The following is an 18779-nucleotide window of genomic DNA, read 5'->3' as shown; positions in this document are numbered from 1 at the left end:
ACAGCTAGGGAAATTGAGGGATTCATGTCTTGACTGCTGACAATGTGCTCAGCACTATACAGAACACAGAAAAAGATAAGGTCCATGTCCATAGGTCTGTATAGTCTAAGAGCATGAAAACATTTTTGCAGGTGTATATCTTTATGCTCTTTGAGTTAAATGGAACTACACATCTGCCTAAAGTTAAGCAGGTGCATAAGCGTTGGCAGGATCAGAGTCTACGGAGCGGGCCCAGTGCTTCCATGAAAGTCAGGAAAAGAGAACTGATCACATAGGATCAAGCCGGTGTCACTGTTTGCAGGATCACACGGGGTATCAAGCCCAGCTGGCCTGAATCAGCAGTGTTACTCCGATTTGACGTTGATGCTAACTGCGTTGGTTTCAGTGGCGTTACACCGCACTACAAGTGAAGGCAGCGGCGCATCCTAATCTCCTTGCCCGCTGCCAGGGCCAGGGGGCACACGGCTTTTTCCTGTCAGTATCCAAGGCAGGTGCTCTGTTCTCCTATCGTTTTAAGCGAAAATCAAGCTCCGGGTTTCCCTCCCTCCGAGCGAGGCCCTAATGAGGGGCTGAGGCGGGGGGAACTGACCACCACCACCACCACCACCACTACCCCTCTGCCCAGGGGGGTACAGGGACCCCCTCGGCCTGGAGCTGTTATAGGGGTAGGTGGGAGCAAACGACCCTGCCCCCGCCCCATTTCCTCGCTGTCTGTGCCCTATGGGCTCCCAGCCTCATTCCGCGGGGCGGCTCCGCCCGCTCCCTTCCCATGCCCGGGGGTAGGCGGGGGCCCGTGACTGGCTGGCTGTGGAAGCGGCGGGGGCGGAGCAGCCCCGGCGCGGCGCCGCCTGCTGGAGGAGCCAGTCGGGAGGGAGGCAGGCACAGGCGCCGCGCCCTCCCCGCGTTGGCAGGAGGCTGCGGCGGCTCGGCTGGGCTGCTGCGCTGCTAGGGCCCGGGGCTAGTGGCTGGCATGCGGTGCGGGAAGATGGCGGCGCCGGCGGCGGGGACGCGGGGCGGTGTGAGGCGGCGCTGCCAGCGGCTGCTCTACTGGGTGCCGGTGCTGTTCATCTCCAGCATCCTCTGCTGGTCCTACTACGCCTATGTCACCCAGCTCTGCCTGCGTGAGTGGGGCCCGCGGCCTGCCAGGGACCCCACCCCTTCCCCCGCAGCGGCGACCCACGGGAGGGCAAGGGGACAAAACCCCCAACCCCGCGCCGGGGGACAGCCGGGCTCGGCGGGTGCCCAGGAGTTTGGGATGTATCTGCCGGGCTGTGCTGAGCCCGGCCCGCCCCGCCGCCCCGCGTGGGGCGGTGTGACTGTGCAAACACGAGCATGGCCCTGTGCTAGAAGGCTTCCGGGCCCGGCTGGCGGCTTATGGCCTTCGCCTTTCCTCTGCCGAGCTGAGCAGGATCCGCTCCCCGCAAGCCCCAGGCGCGCCCCGAGAGAGAGCCAGAGCCCGCCTCTGGACCCTGTGCCCCGGGCGATGGTGGCGGAGGCGCTCGGGAAGTGCTCCCGTGGCTGAGCGCCCAGTTCCTGGGTCTCTTCCTGGTCCCCTTCTCCTTGTGGGTGTTTCTTTGTCAGAGACGTGCTTTGCCAGGCTTGTGCGCATCGCAGTGTAGCTGAACCTAGGAGACCAGTAAGACAGCAAAGGATTTTAGGTTGGCAGGGCTGTGTGGAGAAGAGATGCGTGGTTCGAGATTCAGCTGTAATCAAATAGCGTAGTTCCTCCTAGAGTAGCCTTTGTCATAAGCAGTGACTCCTGAATTAGTTGTTGTTGTGAATTTGTAAGTATTGATGGTGGTGAAAATACTGTGCATGCTGATTTAGTATCATCAACCCACTACAACATCTATCTGCAAGTCAATAAGTAGCTAATTGAGTGAACAAAGCGCTTTAGAATTTGTGTTAATGTTCAAATACACCTTGAAACTGTTTTGCGGAACACCTATAGAGGGCATGATATTTTTCTCTGTCATATAGTATTTTGCCTAGAGTTCACCCCAGACCAAAATCCCAGACCAAACATTTAAAAATGCTGTGGGAATTTTGGATCTGACATTACAGTTAAGGCCCATTTTTAGTATTGTCTAGATCCCATTCCCCTTTTAAAACAATATACAGTACTTAAATTACACAGTTATGCTAAGTATTCCCATCTATTTTATGTGTTACATTATAACCGTTTCAAGTATCAGAGGGGTAGCTGTGTTAGTCTATATCCACAAAAACATTGAGGAGTCCAGTGGCACCTTAAAGACGAACAGATTTATTTGGGCATAAGCTTCAGTAGGTAAAAAACCCACTTCGTCAGATACAACGGTTATATTAATTAAACAGAACCCTTGGGGTGCATTCCCTTAATGGTATGTGAACAGTAGCTCTTTTCATAACTCTATTTGCACTAAGGCTTTGTGTACACTAGCACTTTTGTTGGCAAAACTTTTGTCGGTCAGGGGTGTGAAAAAACACCCCCTCACCACCACGACCACCACCACCAATGTAAGTTTCACTGACAGCAGCGCTGGTATGGACAGCATTATGCCAGTGGGAGAGCGTCTCCTGGTGACATAGCTACCGCCAGTGGTGGATTTAGAGTTAGTGGGGCCCTGTGCACAACTTCATTTTTGGGGGCCCCCCTCGGGATCCAGCCAAGAAAAAGAACATTCTCTTTTATCTCTTCCCCCGTTTTTCATTTTTTTCTTCTTCCTCTTCCTATATTATAAGTAATGGGAAATAAATGAATATGAAGTGAGGTACCTTGATTGGGGCAGGGGGTTAGGGTGCAGGAGGAGGTGTGGGGGTCAGGCTCTGGGAAAAGTTTGGGTGCTGGGTGTGGGCTCTGGGCTGTGACAGGGGATTGGGGTGGTGAGGGGTGTGGGCTCTGGGAGGAAGTTTGGGTGCGGGCTCTCAGCTGAGGCAAGGGGTTGTGGTGTGGGAGGAAGTCAGGGGGTCAGCGCTTACCTCGGATGGCGCAGCTCTTAAAGCGACCGGCACACACCACCCCTCTGGCAGTGGATCCTGGTGGGGAGGGCCAGGGGATCTCTGCGCGCCACTGCCCGCAAGTGCTGCTCCCGCGGCTCCCATTGGTCGCAGTTCCCGGCCAATGGGAGCTGCGGAGTCGGTGCTCGGGGCAGGGGCAGCACATGGAGACACCCCCCCCTCCAGGGGCCGCAGGGACATGCCAGCCGCTTCCGGGAGTGGCGTGGCACGGAGGGAGGGAGGCAGAGCGGGCAGGGAGAAGCCTTAGCTCTGCTGTGCTGCTGCTGGCACAGCTCTGCATGCCCCTTGTGGGAGGGAGGCAGCAAGTCTCCGTGTGCCCCCCGGGGCAGGGGCAGCATGCGGACCCTCCCCCCGCCAGAGAATGCCAGCAGCCGGCCGCTTCCGGGAGTGGCATGGGGCCATGGCATGCAGGCAGCCTGCCTGTCTGAGCCCTGCTGTGCCACCGGCCGGGACTCGGGCAGGTTGTCAGATGAGATTTGTCCTGCATTTTGGGGGCCGCGCTCTCATTGGGGGCCCCGTGCCACCACATGGTGTGTTTCATGGTAAATCTGTTCCTGGCTACCAACACTTTATGCCAGCGGGAGAGCTCCCTCTTTTCTTAGTTTTCAAAGACTGGGGTTTTCTTTTCAGTTTCAAGCTGTTCTCATTTGCTTTGTTTCTTCATTGTTTTTTCCTGCGCTGGACAATGACTAGGTGCTAGAAGCAGTCTCATCTGGGGAAGTAACCTCTCTCTGCCTGATTGCTTCACTGCCCTATTGTGAGGTGATGCTGAAGTTGCACCACAGTTACAATTTTCTACATATACATACAGATATTCGTAACTGTAACTTGTATACATATCTCACAATGACTTGTGTTCAGTGCATTGCAAGCTTTCATAAAAGATCTTGCTCAATACACTTTTACAGTGAAATAACGTAGTATGCCATCAAGTTGGTTTAACTGCTTATTTTTTTGGGTTCAGATCAAACCTGTTCTCTTCAGGTGTCTGGACCCTGATTGTCACAGGTGGTCATTGTGGTTACAGGTGCTAGGAAGAACCCTAATGATACTGCTAAAAGTTATGTTCATTAATATAAGCATTAATTTTCTCTTTCTCTGTTATAGACCATTTCAGTCACAGACTTCCTGTTACTTGTATTATCTAATAAAGGTGCTTATAAAAAAGATAGATTGCACCCTAGCTAATAAACTAGACTTAGGCATATCTGGCTTAGTTATTAAGTGATATTGCCTAGTCATTAAGTGATATTTTGAAGTCAAATTAGTTGGTGCTTAATACCTTGTAGAATTGTACCAAGGGCTCTGTATAAGAGTTAATAATTTTATGATGTATAAAGCAAAACTGAAGAATTAAGGTAAAAACATAACATCATGATGATAAATCTCTTTAGCTGTGCCTTTAGTAAGTATTTTGACATTCTTAGTGGAGTAGTTTTACAAGGCAGTGAACTGCTTCTTTGTTGATTTAACACCAAAGCCCAGGAGTGTGATAACTACAAGATCCATTGATTATTTGGAAAGGCTTCAATTCCATGAACACTAGTTATTACAGAATATGATACAAATAGTTAAATCTTAACTTTTTTAATGACTCTTGAAGACTTGGTAGTTCTAACGTGAAGCTGCTTTCTCTGACTTTTTCTGGATGTCATGTTGAAGGCCATGGCTAAAGATAAATATTCGTTTGAGGAAGTGGCTGTTGTTCCCAGTTACATCACTCCTTTTCTATATGTGCAGTACTGTACTGTAATTTTTCAAGTACAAACTTCTTACTGAAAATTGTTAGGTGACTCATGTCTAGATCAATGTATATGCTTCTTTTAATCCTCATCTTCACAAGTTGTTTTATGGCAGCTTGCAATGCCACCTCCTCCATTAACCTGCAAGTTTTCTAGTACACGAGGGTCTATTTGTGGATTATTAAACACCTTCCTCTCTAGTAATTAGGAAATATTTAGAAGGCTGGTTAAAAAAATTCCATCAAAACTGTTTTTCAGTGGAAAATTGGGTTTACAACAAAAACTTTTTTTGCAAAAAGTGTTTCCTTTCTGTGGAAAATTTCTGGGTTTGGAGTGTTTTGGTTTTTCAGTGAAAAGTTGAACGTTTTGGTTTTTGAGATGAACATTTGCACTCTCAGTTTGGAAATATTGAAACATTTCTTTTCAACACTTTGGATTGAAAGAAAATGTTTCATTTTGACTTAGTTTGACTTTAAACCACATCCTTCTGAGTTGCTGTGGTGCCTCTTCTCTATGTTCTCTTCTGTGGGGTGGGCTTTTCAGCAAGGCTGCATCTCTCACAATATACCTCAACCATGTGTCTGACATGATGTGCTGTGAGGCTCCATCATGGGAGATGTAGTCTGGCCAACAAGCCTGGCCTATAGGATAAAATGTGGGCTTGTTGTACTTGAATTACATCTCCTAGGAGGAAGTGCAGGTGGACGTAGTTCAGTGTCAAACTATTTCATACCCAAGCAGTATGCACATACGTGGATTTATTTTACAGGAGTTGGAAGAGGGGCTAAATGTACACAGACTTAAATTGTAAAAAGTTATCAACTAAACACAACAGTACAAAACTCTAAATCTTCACAGTCCCTGAGGCCTGAATATGTTACTTAGTGACTTACTGAAATATAATTTTTTTTGCACTGATCTTGTGTTTTGTGGACTTCACAAGATACTACTAAATAGCACCCAGTTCTAATCAGAAATCTTGGTGACTTGCTATTTTAAAATATTAATAATTTGTGATACCAGTTTTCCCACATCTAAGAGTAAATTAAAAAATACATTACTGAAGGGGCAACATGTTCTCCTGGACTAGTTGAGACCTGGTGCCAGGATCTCCAAGGGTCTAATCTAGCTCTGCCACTGACTTGCTATGTGACTTTTGGCAAATCACTTAAGTTCTGATTTGCATAGATTGCCGCAACTCCTATTGAATTCAGTAGTAGTTGTGAGTACTCAGTACTTTTTAAAAATAAGGCTATTAAATTCCTTGTGTGAGATTTTAAGTTTCAGCGTGGCCTCTGATTTTGCACTTACATTCATTTCCAGGCAAAATTGTAGGTACAAATGAAATAATTTATACTAGATTTGTGGGCATAGTGAGAGAGACATCTAAATTCAGTCACTTGTGCCTACAGTGGATTACATCTGTAAAAGCATAAGCATTAAATTAGAGAATTTTTAAATATTTGCCTTGTTCTTCATTGTTGTTCTCTGTCAGCTTATTAGGTTCAATGACATATTATGAGAGTTGATTATAACTTTTAAAAAACTGGGGAAAAGAATGTAAGCTAGGTACAATCCGTACATATATGTTTTGAACATTGAAAAACAGTGAACTTGCAACTTAGTAAGTGAAAATAGTAGATTGAAGTGGAATCTTCTTTCTCTACTCCATCCCACCCCACCTTTGTACAAGGAAAACCAGAGCTGGCAATAATACTACTATCCTACGTTTAGTAAGCTCTTTTGTAGGTACATGAAGAAAACAAATTTGCTTACTTCTCCTTACTTCAACTCTAAATCTTCCAGTCTAGCTAGGAATAGATTTATAGTTAAAATGAAAGTAACATTGACCAAAGTTCAAGGCCAGGCTACCAAGACAAAAACAAATCAGCTGTTGTTTGTCCAGTTTAACAAGTTTCTAAATATTGCTGAATTTAATTCTAAGGTTTACCATATTGCTCAGGGAAAGACGGAGAATCACCATTTATTTTAATAAATGCATGGTTTCTTATTTTAGAATACAAAAGCAGATATTCACAAATGGTTCAAATGTTACTTTGGTTAGAAATATGTAAAGAGGAAGCATTATACAGCAGCTATCTATAAATAGTTGTATTTTTTTAAAAGGAGAATTTTTCAAAATTGTTTTTACTATTTTGGGGAGAGAGAGATTGAGGGTGTTTCTGCTGTAGGGATTCATACACCAGAACATAGAAAAAGGTATTAGAACTTTAATTGGACTTTCACATTTGGGTGGAGGAAGATCCAGTTTGACCTGAGATCTGAAAGTTTGTGTTAATGATACTACCATATTTTGGAAGCACTGTATTTTTCCTTCTCCTAAAACTTTGAACACTTACACGTTTGTAGAACTCTTATAACTTCAACTGGGTAAAATTAACCCTTGCGTAGTGGGCCAGTGAAATGTGTATGCATCTTTAAAATCCCACTTAACTCCTTCAAATAGGACTTCACTGGGGAATGTGCCTTGTGCTGGCCCTCAGAACAGAGATGAACTTTGTCTACTCAAAGTATAATTTCTACAGAGCTGCTATTCTCTGCTTGTGAAACCTAATCTTTGAAAAATACTCTTTTTCAGTCAATGTTCAGCATGATGTTTGCTCAACTTACAGTGCATCACATTGAGTTGGGGGGGGAAAACTTCCACTCATACAATATTCTTTCCAGGCTTAGATATTATGCTTTCTTTTCTCCCAAAGTCACTCTCTGTAGTGGTGAAATTATAATCCCCTGGTAATAGGGTTGGGGTGAAAGGCTTTTACACAAGTTGATACATAATAGCATCGACATGATATACATTATTTGCAAAAGTGTTTCATCTCTGTTCTGAAAGGATCTCATGAAACTGATCATGATCGCCTGATCATGAAACTCTTAATGTGAGTAATCTTTATGCATCCAGGTAATCGCTATGATTTTGAATACATATTTGTTTAAGGATTGCCTAATGAAGCGGATAGTTTGGTTGCCATGCACACTCAGTCCTTGGTGTCCCTTCTGATCTATCCGGCAAAGCCTAGCCAAATGTGGTTGGTTTTGTGATATGGACAGCACTAGGAACTAAACAGAAGGTGCCAATTTACTTCATGTAGCGCATCAAACAGCATTAAGATATTACTGGCTTTTGGTGACTACTTATTTAGGCTGGATTTAAAACACTAAACTAAAGAATGGTAATGTTTTGTTTAAGCACACAAGTAGTACACAATTGTTATTATGAATTTTATTTCCATCTACTCATTCTGACTTCCAGCACAAAATAAATCACAACAAAAGAGGGTGGGTGGTTCAGGAGAATACAGTGCAAACAGTCTATCAGGATTAATGAAAATGCCAGTAGCACACTTTGTTAAAGGCGCAAAAGGCATTTTTGTGTGTAGAGGATAGGGGTTACAGTAAATTTTCAGATAGTGTTAAACCATTTTACAGCTTCAAAACTTCAGTAAAGATAAAATATGTGCAAATTTTGTTGTGAATTCAGATGTAGAATATTAAGTCATATCAGAGAGAATCAAAGGTGTAGAATTTTTGTTTAGTAATTAGCTTTATAATTTTATTCATTAGGGTAAATGGATCGTCTCACATCCCAAATAGAGTTTTTCTCACTTCAACAAGCTGTTATCTAAAGAATCTTATAATTAAGGTGTCCCTTTTTATTTTAAGGACATGGAAATTCATTATTTTTATTTTTTCTAATAGATTTTTTGCATTAAAAGCTTGACTAAAATCAAGAAGAAAATGTGAAATTGAATATTTTATCTACGTGGTACCTTACCCCTGACTTCTGTCAGAATGAGATTGAGAGATAAGGGTGACGATGTCACTGGATGTGACGTTATGAGATAAACCTTTTTTCTGGTGCCTGGCCTCCTTCCTTCCAACAACTGACCCCAGGGGTGAAAGCAACTTACAGGACTTACCAGTACAGCCGGAGTCCTGAGTGGGGGCGTGGCCTCACCCGGAAGAGGCGGGGCCTCTCGAGATTTAAAAGCCCTGGGGCACCGGCTGTGGCTGGGAGCCCCAGAGCCTTTAAATCACCCCAGGCTCCCAGCTGCAGAGGTGGCTGGGAGCCCCCGGGGCTCAGGGGCAAATTAAAGGGCCCGGGGCTCTGGCTGCTCCGGAGCTCAGTGCCCTTTAAATCCTCGCCGCAGCTCCGGCAGCCGGTGCAGTCCGGCACGGCGTACTGGCTCTTGCCGGTTCGCCATACTGTACCGTACCGGCTTACTTTCACCTCTGACTGACCCCCAATCTAAGGAGGGATGGTAATAGGATTTGATGTACGGCCTAGAACTCCTAAACCAATGACTGATAACTAGCACTATTCCTGGAAACTATAAAGAACCACAATGAAGATAATGAAAAAATACTAAAATTCAGAGGCATTTAAAATGTGTGCAGAGATACCTGTTAAGGAAAAATGGGTATCTAAATCTGAATGTTAACTAAAGCAGGCCAATGCGTGTTGTCGTCTTCCCCTCTTCCCCCCCCCCCCCCCCCGCAATAATTGGAGAAAAAATTGTAAAAACTAGGTACTTATAATTATACCTTTTAATAATCTGTGATGTACATTATATATTACATATTTTTGTTGGAAAGCAAATAGTATTTTTTATTTAAAGATAAATAGTTGTTAAAAGGATGTACCTCCTTACATTAATATTTTTAAAAAGAGGGAACAAACACAAAAGGTAAAAAACTACAGTGGAGCAATAGTATTTGTTTTCATAACCAACATGATAAAATAACTTGTTTGGCTGCAGTCACAAATTCTAGACAGCTATCTCTTTTTGTTTAATTTCAGTAAATCAAGATATTGTCCTACAACCATAATAATAGAAATCTGGGGGCTGCAGACCATGAGACTTTGTATCATTTTTCTTCATATAGCTCAGTTGTTAATTTAATCTAATAGATAATATAATAATAAGTCACTCTTTCTCTTAAATCTTTCATTTTGTTGGGGGGTTTTGCAACCAAAGGGATAAAAATATGTTGGTTGGGTGCATCCACAAACATTCAAAACAACACACCAGGCTATGTTCCTAGCACTAGAGCCACAGGAATCTGGGGGATATGGCCCCTGTAATAACTTGTGTCAATTTTCGAACATTGAACTAGAAGATGTACCCGATTTCAAAGCCAAAAAAGAAAATGCCTGTGTTGTCATATATAATAAAACTTTGCCTTATAATAATGAATTGACAAAGCACTTGTAGTATATCTTCAGCTCAGATTATTAAAACTGAAAGATATGCAAGCAAGAATTTTTTTGATAAGTGTAAAGAGTAGGAATTAGAGAAAATGTCCAGGTTTTCACATAATGCTATCTAACTTACTTTTAAACTCACTCCCATGTTTGGATACACCCAGACATATATAGGGTGACCAGATCACCCAAGTCAAATATCGGGACGGGGGGCAGGGCAAAAAAAACACACACACACACACACCCCTTTCCTCCACAAGCACTGGAGGGAGGCCCGGGAGACGCAGGGGAAGCGCGGGGCCGGGGTGAGTGAGAGTCCGGCCTGGCCCCGAGTGCAGGCAGGACTCAGTTGGGCAGTAGGGAGAGTAGGGGGGCAGCCCGCGGGGCCAGGCGGCGGCTGTTCTCCCCCCCGGGCAGCGGGACTCGGGAGCAGCCGCTGCTGCAGCTCCCACTGCCGCGGGGGGAGGAAGCGGCCGATGGCCAAGCTCGGCGGCTGCGGCTCTGGCGCCCGGGGCCCGAACCCCCCGAGCCCGGGCCTGTTGCGGGGACCCAGCAGCGCGCACGCTGCGCCCAGCCCCTGGCCAGTCGCGTCTGGGCTGCTGCCTAGCTGGTGCTATCCCGCGGGTGGCCCCAGCCCCCCCGTCCTGCTCGGGTCCCGCAGGGGAATGAACGGGGCTGGGCTGCCGATGCCTCCCTACCGCCCGACTGAGTCCTGCCTGCACTGGGGGCCAGGCCGGACTCTCACTCACCCCGGCCCCGCGCTCCCCCTGCGTCTCCCGGGCCTCCCTCCACAAGCGCCGGAGGGAGGAGGAATGGCGAGCCTGGGGAAGAGGCGGGGATTCGGGGAGGGAGCCAATGGGGGGGGGGGGGGGGGGGGGCGGAGTGGGGGGGGGGGGGGGAGGGGGTGAGCACTTCCGGGCTCCGGAGTATTTGCTTGTTTGTCCAGTGTCCCGACCTAACATTGGTCGGGACGCTGGACAAACAAGGAAATATCGGGACAGTCCCGATAAAATTGGGACGTCTGGTCACCCTAGACATATATGCAGTTTTTAAAAATTCTTTTAGCAAAACATTTCAACACACACATCCTCCACACTGTACATAGTAAATGTACATCTCAGTCACTTATGTGTTTTATAGATAAGACCAGAGGTGAAAGTAAGCCGGTATGCCCCGGTATGGCTTACCGGCAAAAGCCGGTTTGCCGTACCGGGGCGGCCCGGCTTCCCCAGGGGGCAATTTAAAGGGCCTGGGGCTCCCAGCAGGGGCTGGAGCCCCAGGCCTTTTAAATTGCCACCAGAGCCCCACTGCTGGAGTCCTGGGGTAGGGCTGCGGGGCTCTGGGGGCTATTTAAAAAGTCCAGGGCTCCTGCTGCGTCTACCGCCCCGGCCCTTTAAATAGCCGCTGGAGCCCCACTGCCACTACTCCAGGGCTCCGGCGGCTATTTAAAGGGCCGGGGCGGTAGACGCAGGGGAGCCCCGGGCCCTTTAAATAGCCCCCAGAGCCCAGGGCTGCTGCTGCTACCCCGGTGGGGGGTGGGCACTTACCTTACAGAGTGGGCTGGGGCTGGCTCTGACTCCCTCAGCCATCCCCCTTCTGCCCTAGGCCCCGCCCCTTCCGGGGGCCAGAGCTGGCCCCAGCGTACTGGTAAGTCACTGGACTTACTTTCACCCCTGGATAAGACACAAACGGAAAATACCAAAAAAGGTTCTCATCTGTGGCCCCAAATTAAGAAATAAGAGAAATGCAATATCTATTATTTAAATGGTCTCAACCTCCTAAGTAAGGTTCGTTTGAAGAAACAGTTTGTTTCTTTCTGAAATCGTTAGGGCAGCTGTATCAGTGATCAGCAGGTTGCAGTTTTCCATTGTAACTTATTTTTTGTATATAATATATACTCCTTGCAGCATATGCAACAGCATAGGAGGGCATAGAGCAACCAGTGTGCATTTTGGTTCACCTTCCAGAATTAGTATGGGAATCTGTACTGGGTCCTGTGTCTAAGATCCCTCATCCTGTGATCCATGAAATTCAGAAAGCAAAGTTGGGAAGTTGTCTGCAAGCAGGGGCAGAAGCTGCCAGATGTTTCTGTTGGTTGGAAGTGGGAAGTGACCCAGACGAGAGGTCTCCTGTTCCATTGTGCTGTTCTTATTCTGCATGATCAGACTCTGGAGGACTGTTTAGCTGGAAATGTTGCCCCATCATTCTGTAGTCAAGGGTCAATGTGGGCAGGAGGAAGCTCATGGGTTTGGAGGCAAATGACCCAGGCACCTCTTCTGCATCACCAGTAGAACTACTTGTCCTTGGAGCTCCTCTTTCCCTCCTCTCCCAACAGTACTTGGGGATGACAGCTTCCTAGAGATCACTCTTCAGTTTTGGGTCCTCTGTCCTGGACACACAGGAAGAAGGAAAAGACACAAGGGATGTGGCTTAACAAGGCCAAAACTTTATTAAACTTAACTCGTCTAGAACTATCTGGCAGTAACTTGTCCAGTGTAGGGCATTCTTCTCTCCATAACCTGCTCACATGGCAGAAGCCTGCCATTAGCTCCTCACCCTTCCATACCTGCTCCCTGCCTGTTCCTGGGACCCCACCAGCTTCTCCTCTCTGAGTGTTAAGGGGCTGTTTCCTCGCTGTACCCGACACTAGGTGTGCCAGCCCTATTTTCAAGCTTCTTTAGGGGATGCCTTCCCCTAAATCCACTTTCAGTTCTGGTTATTTAGGGAGCCAGACCCCAATCAAACAATTACCTGTGCTAACCACCTGCTAAGCTGTGACTACTTGAACTTTATCTCCTAATCTACTCACTGGGTTGCTGAGGGGAAGGTGAAAAGAACCCCATCCTTCCCTGGCCAATTTGTCAGGGGAAAATTCCTTCCCAGTCCAAAAAGTTGACTTGAGGGCAGTGCCCACAAGAGATCCCAGTTCTAGTCTAATCCCAGGGAGGGAAGGTGGGAGCTGTTGCTCTGAGCTTGTAATGGCAATCCAGCCAGGCGGAAAGGGTGCTTCTGCATGGGAGCAAGTGGCCTGCTGCTTCCCTGCAGACCAGCAGATCTCCCTCCTCCTCCTCCCAGCTACCCTTCCCATTCCTAAACTCATGAAGGAATTGAGCTCCCATGTTGAAGGTAGGGGTGCAGAAGAGACTCTGAAAGAAGCAACTGAGCCCTCTTTCACCAGCTAGCCTAGTCCCCTCTCCCCCCCCAAAGCTGCTAGGGGTACATTTTGAGTAATGTTGGTTGCTCAGTCGGACATAGGATCTGTTTATAGTTTTCTCTCCCTGTCTCTGTTTCTGTTGTTCTTCCTTGCCTGTCAGTCAACCTGTCCACATTGAGGAACCTCCAGTAACTTTAGCTATGCTGCAACTTTCATCTGAGAAATTATAATGTTCCAAGTTGAAAAATATATATTTGCATTATTTAAAAAGTTATATGCTATTTTTACTTGTAGAAAGATTCATGTTGACAGTCTCAGGTGCAAAGATTGGAATGGACCTGAAGAAGAGCAGTACAGTATGTTTACACAATACAATGAGAGAGAAGAATATAAAATAATTTGTGGGTATTTCATGAGCAGATGGGCTAATACTTTCTGGGTATAATAATCAGAAACTTGGGACTGAAAACCTGCACAGATCTGATAAATCTACAAGATTTGAAATGAGGTGAGGCTCAGCAGTTCAAAACTTTGAAAAGGGGTGAGGAAAAAACAAATTTCATACCTGCAAAGGAACAAAGACCCAGTTTGGAAAACTGTAACAATTACAAAACCCAGACAGTGTAATATATTGGAAATATTTCAACTTGAATATTTTGAATCACGGAGCTGTGAACAGTGTGAGCTGGATATGCAGTGTCTAATTGCTGTTTTTAACAGAACTGGGTCAGTACTCTATGAAATATGTTTCTTTAAATGTACATCCTTTTGCTGCTTAGTGTTTACACCATTCAGCAAATTTTCAGTGTTTAAGCTACCATTTACTAATGACCCAATACACTGTAAGCTTGACCTACTTTCTTGTATCAGCAATATATCTACTCCCCAGGAGAAGAGGGGAGGGGAAAAAACCCTATGAAGAGCTGTGCCTAGCAGGCCATAAAGGATCAAATAATAAAGTGTTGTGAAATAAAATAGAAAATATTTGTTTATAAATAAATGTGCATTTTAGATTTGTTTTCAGTACATTTATGGCAGCTTCTTATTTTTTGGGTATATTATGTGAAATGAGCATTTGTTCCTGTCTAAAACCAAAAAGAGTAAGTCATCAAATATTTCTTTTGTAAAACAGTTATAATTTTCCTTGTGCTTGACATTATTAATTCATGCCCTTATTAACTTTTCATATATTAGCTTCTTGCACCTGGAGTAATAAGAAAACATTTAGACAAAGTGCATTATTGGATTTAATGCTTTTAGCTATTACATTTTAAAAGTTTTCTTAATTTTTTTTGCTTGAGGCTGAAAATATTAATATCTCCTGTTAAACAAATATAAGGTGATAGTTTATGCTGATAAATTTAAGATAATACCTTATTGTATTAGGAACATTAAACTGTGTACAGAATGGTGGAAAGTGGATTGTTTTGTTTTCCTGAGTTTAATTTGAACACAACTCTTGAGTGTTGGAGTGAAGCAGAATAATCGAGTGAGGTGAGAGCTATCCAAAATAAGTAAATATTTTAATATATTTGTATAGCTTTTACCATGATGGCTGCCAATAAAATCTTTACAGTTTTTCCAGTGAGTGTAGATAATGTTGCTTATGGAGAACACCTCATTAAGATTTATTATTTGTAAAAAATGTTAGAAAACTGCAGTGATTATTGTTAATTTACTGCGCTAAGGCCATGTCTACACTACAAACTTTGCCTGTGTGACTTGCATCGACTATAAAGCTGCTGCAGTTAGTATATCACCTGTGTGTGTGTGTGCATACTTGGCTCCTTGCATCGGTGCTACACATATGCACCAGGAGTGGTTCTGTCAATGCAGTATGGTGCACCATGGGTAGGTATCCCAGTGCAACCTGCCATTGTGTAGCGTGCTGTCTTTTAGGAAGTTTTGGCAATTCACGGTGGGGCAGAAACGAGTCATGCAGGGGTGACTGGGAGCAAGGGATCAACTTCCCAGCATCCAAGTGCCATTTATATCCCATAATTTTTGCACGTTTTAAAAAAATCCCATTAACCTACTATTATTGCAAGCATAAGATGCATCATCCTCCGGTATTTACAGAGCCTAAGAAGAACTAATCAGCCAGGAACACAATGATTTTGTAGAGGACGTATGGCTGTGAGACACGATGAGAACCAATCCAGGGTTGTTGGTAGCATTCATAGAGCAGTTGCAGATGGTGGAGCGCTGCTTCTGGGACTGAGAAGTTAGCACTGATTTAGTGGGATTGCATCATAATGCAAGCTTGGGATGATGGGCAGTGGCTGCAAAACTTTTGGAGGTGCAAGGTCACATTCTTGGATCTGTGTGCTGAGCTTGCCCTTGCCCTCTAGCACAGGAACACCAGAATGAGAGCTGCACTGACAGTGGAGAAATGGGTGGCAATTGTGCTGTGGAAACTTACAACATTGGATTACTACTGGTCAATGGGAAATCATTTTGTAGTTGGAAAATCCATTATGGGGTCCATTGTCAGGCAAGTGTGCAGGACATATTGGATGAATTTGCAGCAGTGGGGTTCTTGAACTGCAGTGGACCAATAGATGGCATGCATATCCCTATTTTTGGCATCAGATCGCCTTGCCACAGAGTACATCAACAGAAAGGGCTACTTTTCTATGTTTAAGTATTGGTGGATCACTGGGGATGCTTCACTGACATCAACGTGGGCTGGTCAGGGAAGAAGCATGACTCTCCCATCTCTAAGAACAGGACTGTTCAGAAAGCTGCAAGCAGGGGTTCTCTTTCCTGACTGGCCGATTACCATTGGCGATGCTGAAATGCCAATAGTGATATTGGGGGACCAGCTGTGACATTTCACTCCATATTCTTTATGAAAATGAATATGACATAACTGAGATATACTTTATGCAAGATGGCTCATGTGAGGTATCATTGGGAAGGTTGTGATTTAGTGAATGTGATTATTCAATTTGTATGCCTGTATCATTTCTGTATCTGAAATTAGGAATATTGACCATGTATCTGTATTTCAAATATGTTACTTTGGGTGTCACCCCCAATTAGCCCTTCAGGTACAACAATGGAAAAGCCAGACAGGGCTAATGGCCCATTAGCAAAAACAATGGACTGTGAAAGAGCTTAGTCGTCTTGTGGACGCTCCAGACAGCCTACGAGTAATGGCTGCCACAGCCCTGCAGAGGCATGGGTCTGAGTCACTTGGTACTGGACCCACCCCTTGGAATGCCAGTGTTCTTCCACAAGAGCTATATAAGGCAGGGGAGTGACATCATCGAGGTTCTCCTCTGCCTCCCCACCCAAAGAGACACTGAAAAACACCTGGAAGCAAGAACTGAACTGGGGGGGGGGGGGAGAAGGCTTGCGCCTAAGCTGGAAGGGTGTCTAGCTTGTGAGTAACAATACTTGAGGTGTCAAGCTGGAGACCAGTGCAGCTGCCTTTCAAGACTTTCTGTAATCTGCCTGCAATGATATCTAGGGTGAGAAATTACTGTTTGTAACCAATTTCTTTAGTGAAACAAGCTTAGTTTGCGTTTGGTTTTATTTGCTTAGTAATCTGCTTTGTTCTGTCTATGTTATATTCACTTAAAATCCACTTTTTGTAGTTAATAAACTTTTCTTGTTTATAATATAACCCAATTTGTACAATTCATAATTGGGGGGGATAAGAGGCTGTGCATACCTTCCTCCACATTGAGGGAGGAGGCGGATTTCATGATATACCTTTGGGTCTGCACTCCAAGGGAGGTGGACACCTGAGTGCTGGGGCAAGTCCCTTAAGATGAGCCTTCCCAGAACTGATCTCAGTGTCTGTTTCGTTCTGCAGTTGGGTGTGGCCCTGCCTGTGTGTGTGCTGGAGAAGGCTTAATAGCCTAGCACAGCAAGACAGGTAAAAAGGGTGCCTAGGCGGGCTCAGTGGTATCTCAGCACATCAGGTAGCACCTTAAGGGGTCCAACCTGTCACACCAGCCTCCCTCTTGCTCCTCTGACTTATGAAGCCATACACTGACCACCTCGAGTGCACCAACGAAATATTCAACTACCAGCTCAGCAGGTGCAGAATGACAGTTGAATGAACTTTTGGTAGATTGGACTAGATGATCTCCTGAGGTCCCTTCCAACCCTGATATTCTATGATTCTTATGATTGAAGGGATGCTGGCATTGCTTACTCATAAGAGTGGACCTCAATGAAAAAACATCCCAAAGGTTATAGCTGTCGTGTCCTGCATAATATCTGTGAAACAAATGCACCTATTAATTTTATAGTGCTTGCTGTACATTATTACTGTTTGTTATTGATCCTGTGAGTTGTCACGCTGAACAGTAACAAATAAGTGGGTGCCTTCAGAACTGCTAGGCACTCTGCAGCATATGTTGTGAACTAATAAAGATAAATTATTTTCCAAATAATAGAATTTTAGTCAGTAACAAAACCAGTGCAAAGAAAAAATCTGTAATTTTAAAAGCAAATATATTAAAAACTTAATAAATTAATGGAGCAGAACTTCTGAAGGGTAAAGAACATTCATGTCCATTTTACCTACACATACACTGACCTGTGAAAGCCACGGTTGCTGAATGTGAGGCTGTGGTTGTCTTAATGTCCCCCGGGGTGGAGTAGTAGGGGTAGGGATGAGGCCCCTGATGCCACATAGAATGTTTGGGGGGTGGGGGGAGGGGTGTAGAGAGGTGTTGTAATTGAGATCTCCGTGGACTGAAAGGGGAGGAGAGCCTGTGATTGTTAAATCTGTAGGTCCATAAGAGTCTGCAGCATCTGTTTTTGCTGCTGGAGAAGCCCCATTATGTCCTGGTGCATCTCCCTCTTCTTTTCCTGCTGGGACTCCAGAGCCTTTCTCCAGTCTGCTCTTTCCTTCTCTAGGCCAGCTGCAATGTTCATCTTCCAGGCCTTTTGCTCAAGGTCTGATGCAGCACTGGCTTGCAGGATCTCATTGAACAGGTCATCCCAAGTCCTTTTCTTTCTCCTCCTTGTCTGGCTCAGGAGTTGTGTGAGTGTGGAGGGGGAACCGCTCAAGGGTGCCATGGCAGCAGCTGCAGATAAAACACACAGAAGTACCATTGTCAGTATAGTCACAACAGAGAGCAAGAGTTAAGATTCAGAATTCCCTTCCCTTTCTCCCCTAAAGTTTTAAACAAGACATGTCTATTGACACTTCTGCTTGGGAGTGCTTGTGTATGGCGCCGCTCACAGCACCAGCCAGGGTGAGTATGACCTGGCGGGGTAAGGGAAATGAGGGAATTGCTTGGTTGCATGTAACTATAAGTATAGGGCAATGCCATTGTATACTGGCACCATTGTCCACAGGCAGTGGTGATTTTAGCTGATCTCTCACTCTTGTGTGTAACAAAGGCATGGAAAACACAGCTGCTGCTGCTGTTCCAAAGCGCCCACCCAGGCCTGTATGCTGCTAGACTGTGTATTGCAGTGCTGCCTGCTGAAGTTATTGCTGACTGGTGTAGGGAAAGTCTTTATGATAGCTTTGAGCATTCCTGTGGGAAAGATCTGAGTGGTGATAGCAGTTGCTCCTCTTCACTAAGGATGCTTACCTTTTTGGAGTCCTGTGTAGCTCAATCTTCCAGTCCCTCTCGCTTAACTTGTAAAGGCGATTGAGAACCTATTGTTGTGCCACCAATGTGCT

The 18779-nt window shown here is 45.3% G+C and overlaps 1 protein-coding gene across 1 annotated transcript in view; it reads left to right on the top strand.

Annotated features, from left to right (window-relative positions):
* Nucleotides 1-871: 871 nt before the first annotated feature.
* The window catches only part of ZDHHC2 (zinc finger DHHC-type containing 2), a 73019-nt gene continuing 55111 nt past the window's right edge, over nt 872-18779 (top strand). The window contains exon 1 of the mRNA XM_024193337.3: nt 872-1121. Coding sequence (XP_024049105.1) covers nt 971-1121 — 151 coding nt within the window. The 5' untranslated portion in view covers nt 872-970. The remainder of the gene's footprint in view (nt 1122-18779) is intronic.

Source organism: Terrapene carolina, unplaced genomic scaffold (assembly GCF_002925995.2).
Source record: "Terrapene carolina triunguis isolate 2854851 unplaced genomic scaffold, T_m_triunguis-2.0 Scaffold66, whole genome shotgun sequence".
Lineage (NCBI taxonomy): Eukaryota > Metazoa > Chordata > Testudines > Emydidae > Terrapene > Terrapene triunguis.
This window is presented reverse-complemented; position numbering and strand designations above follow the sequence as displayed.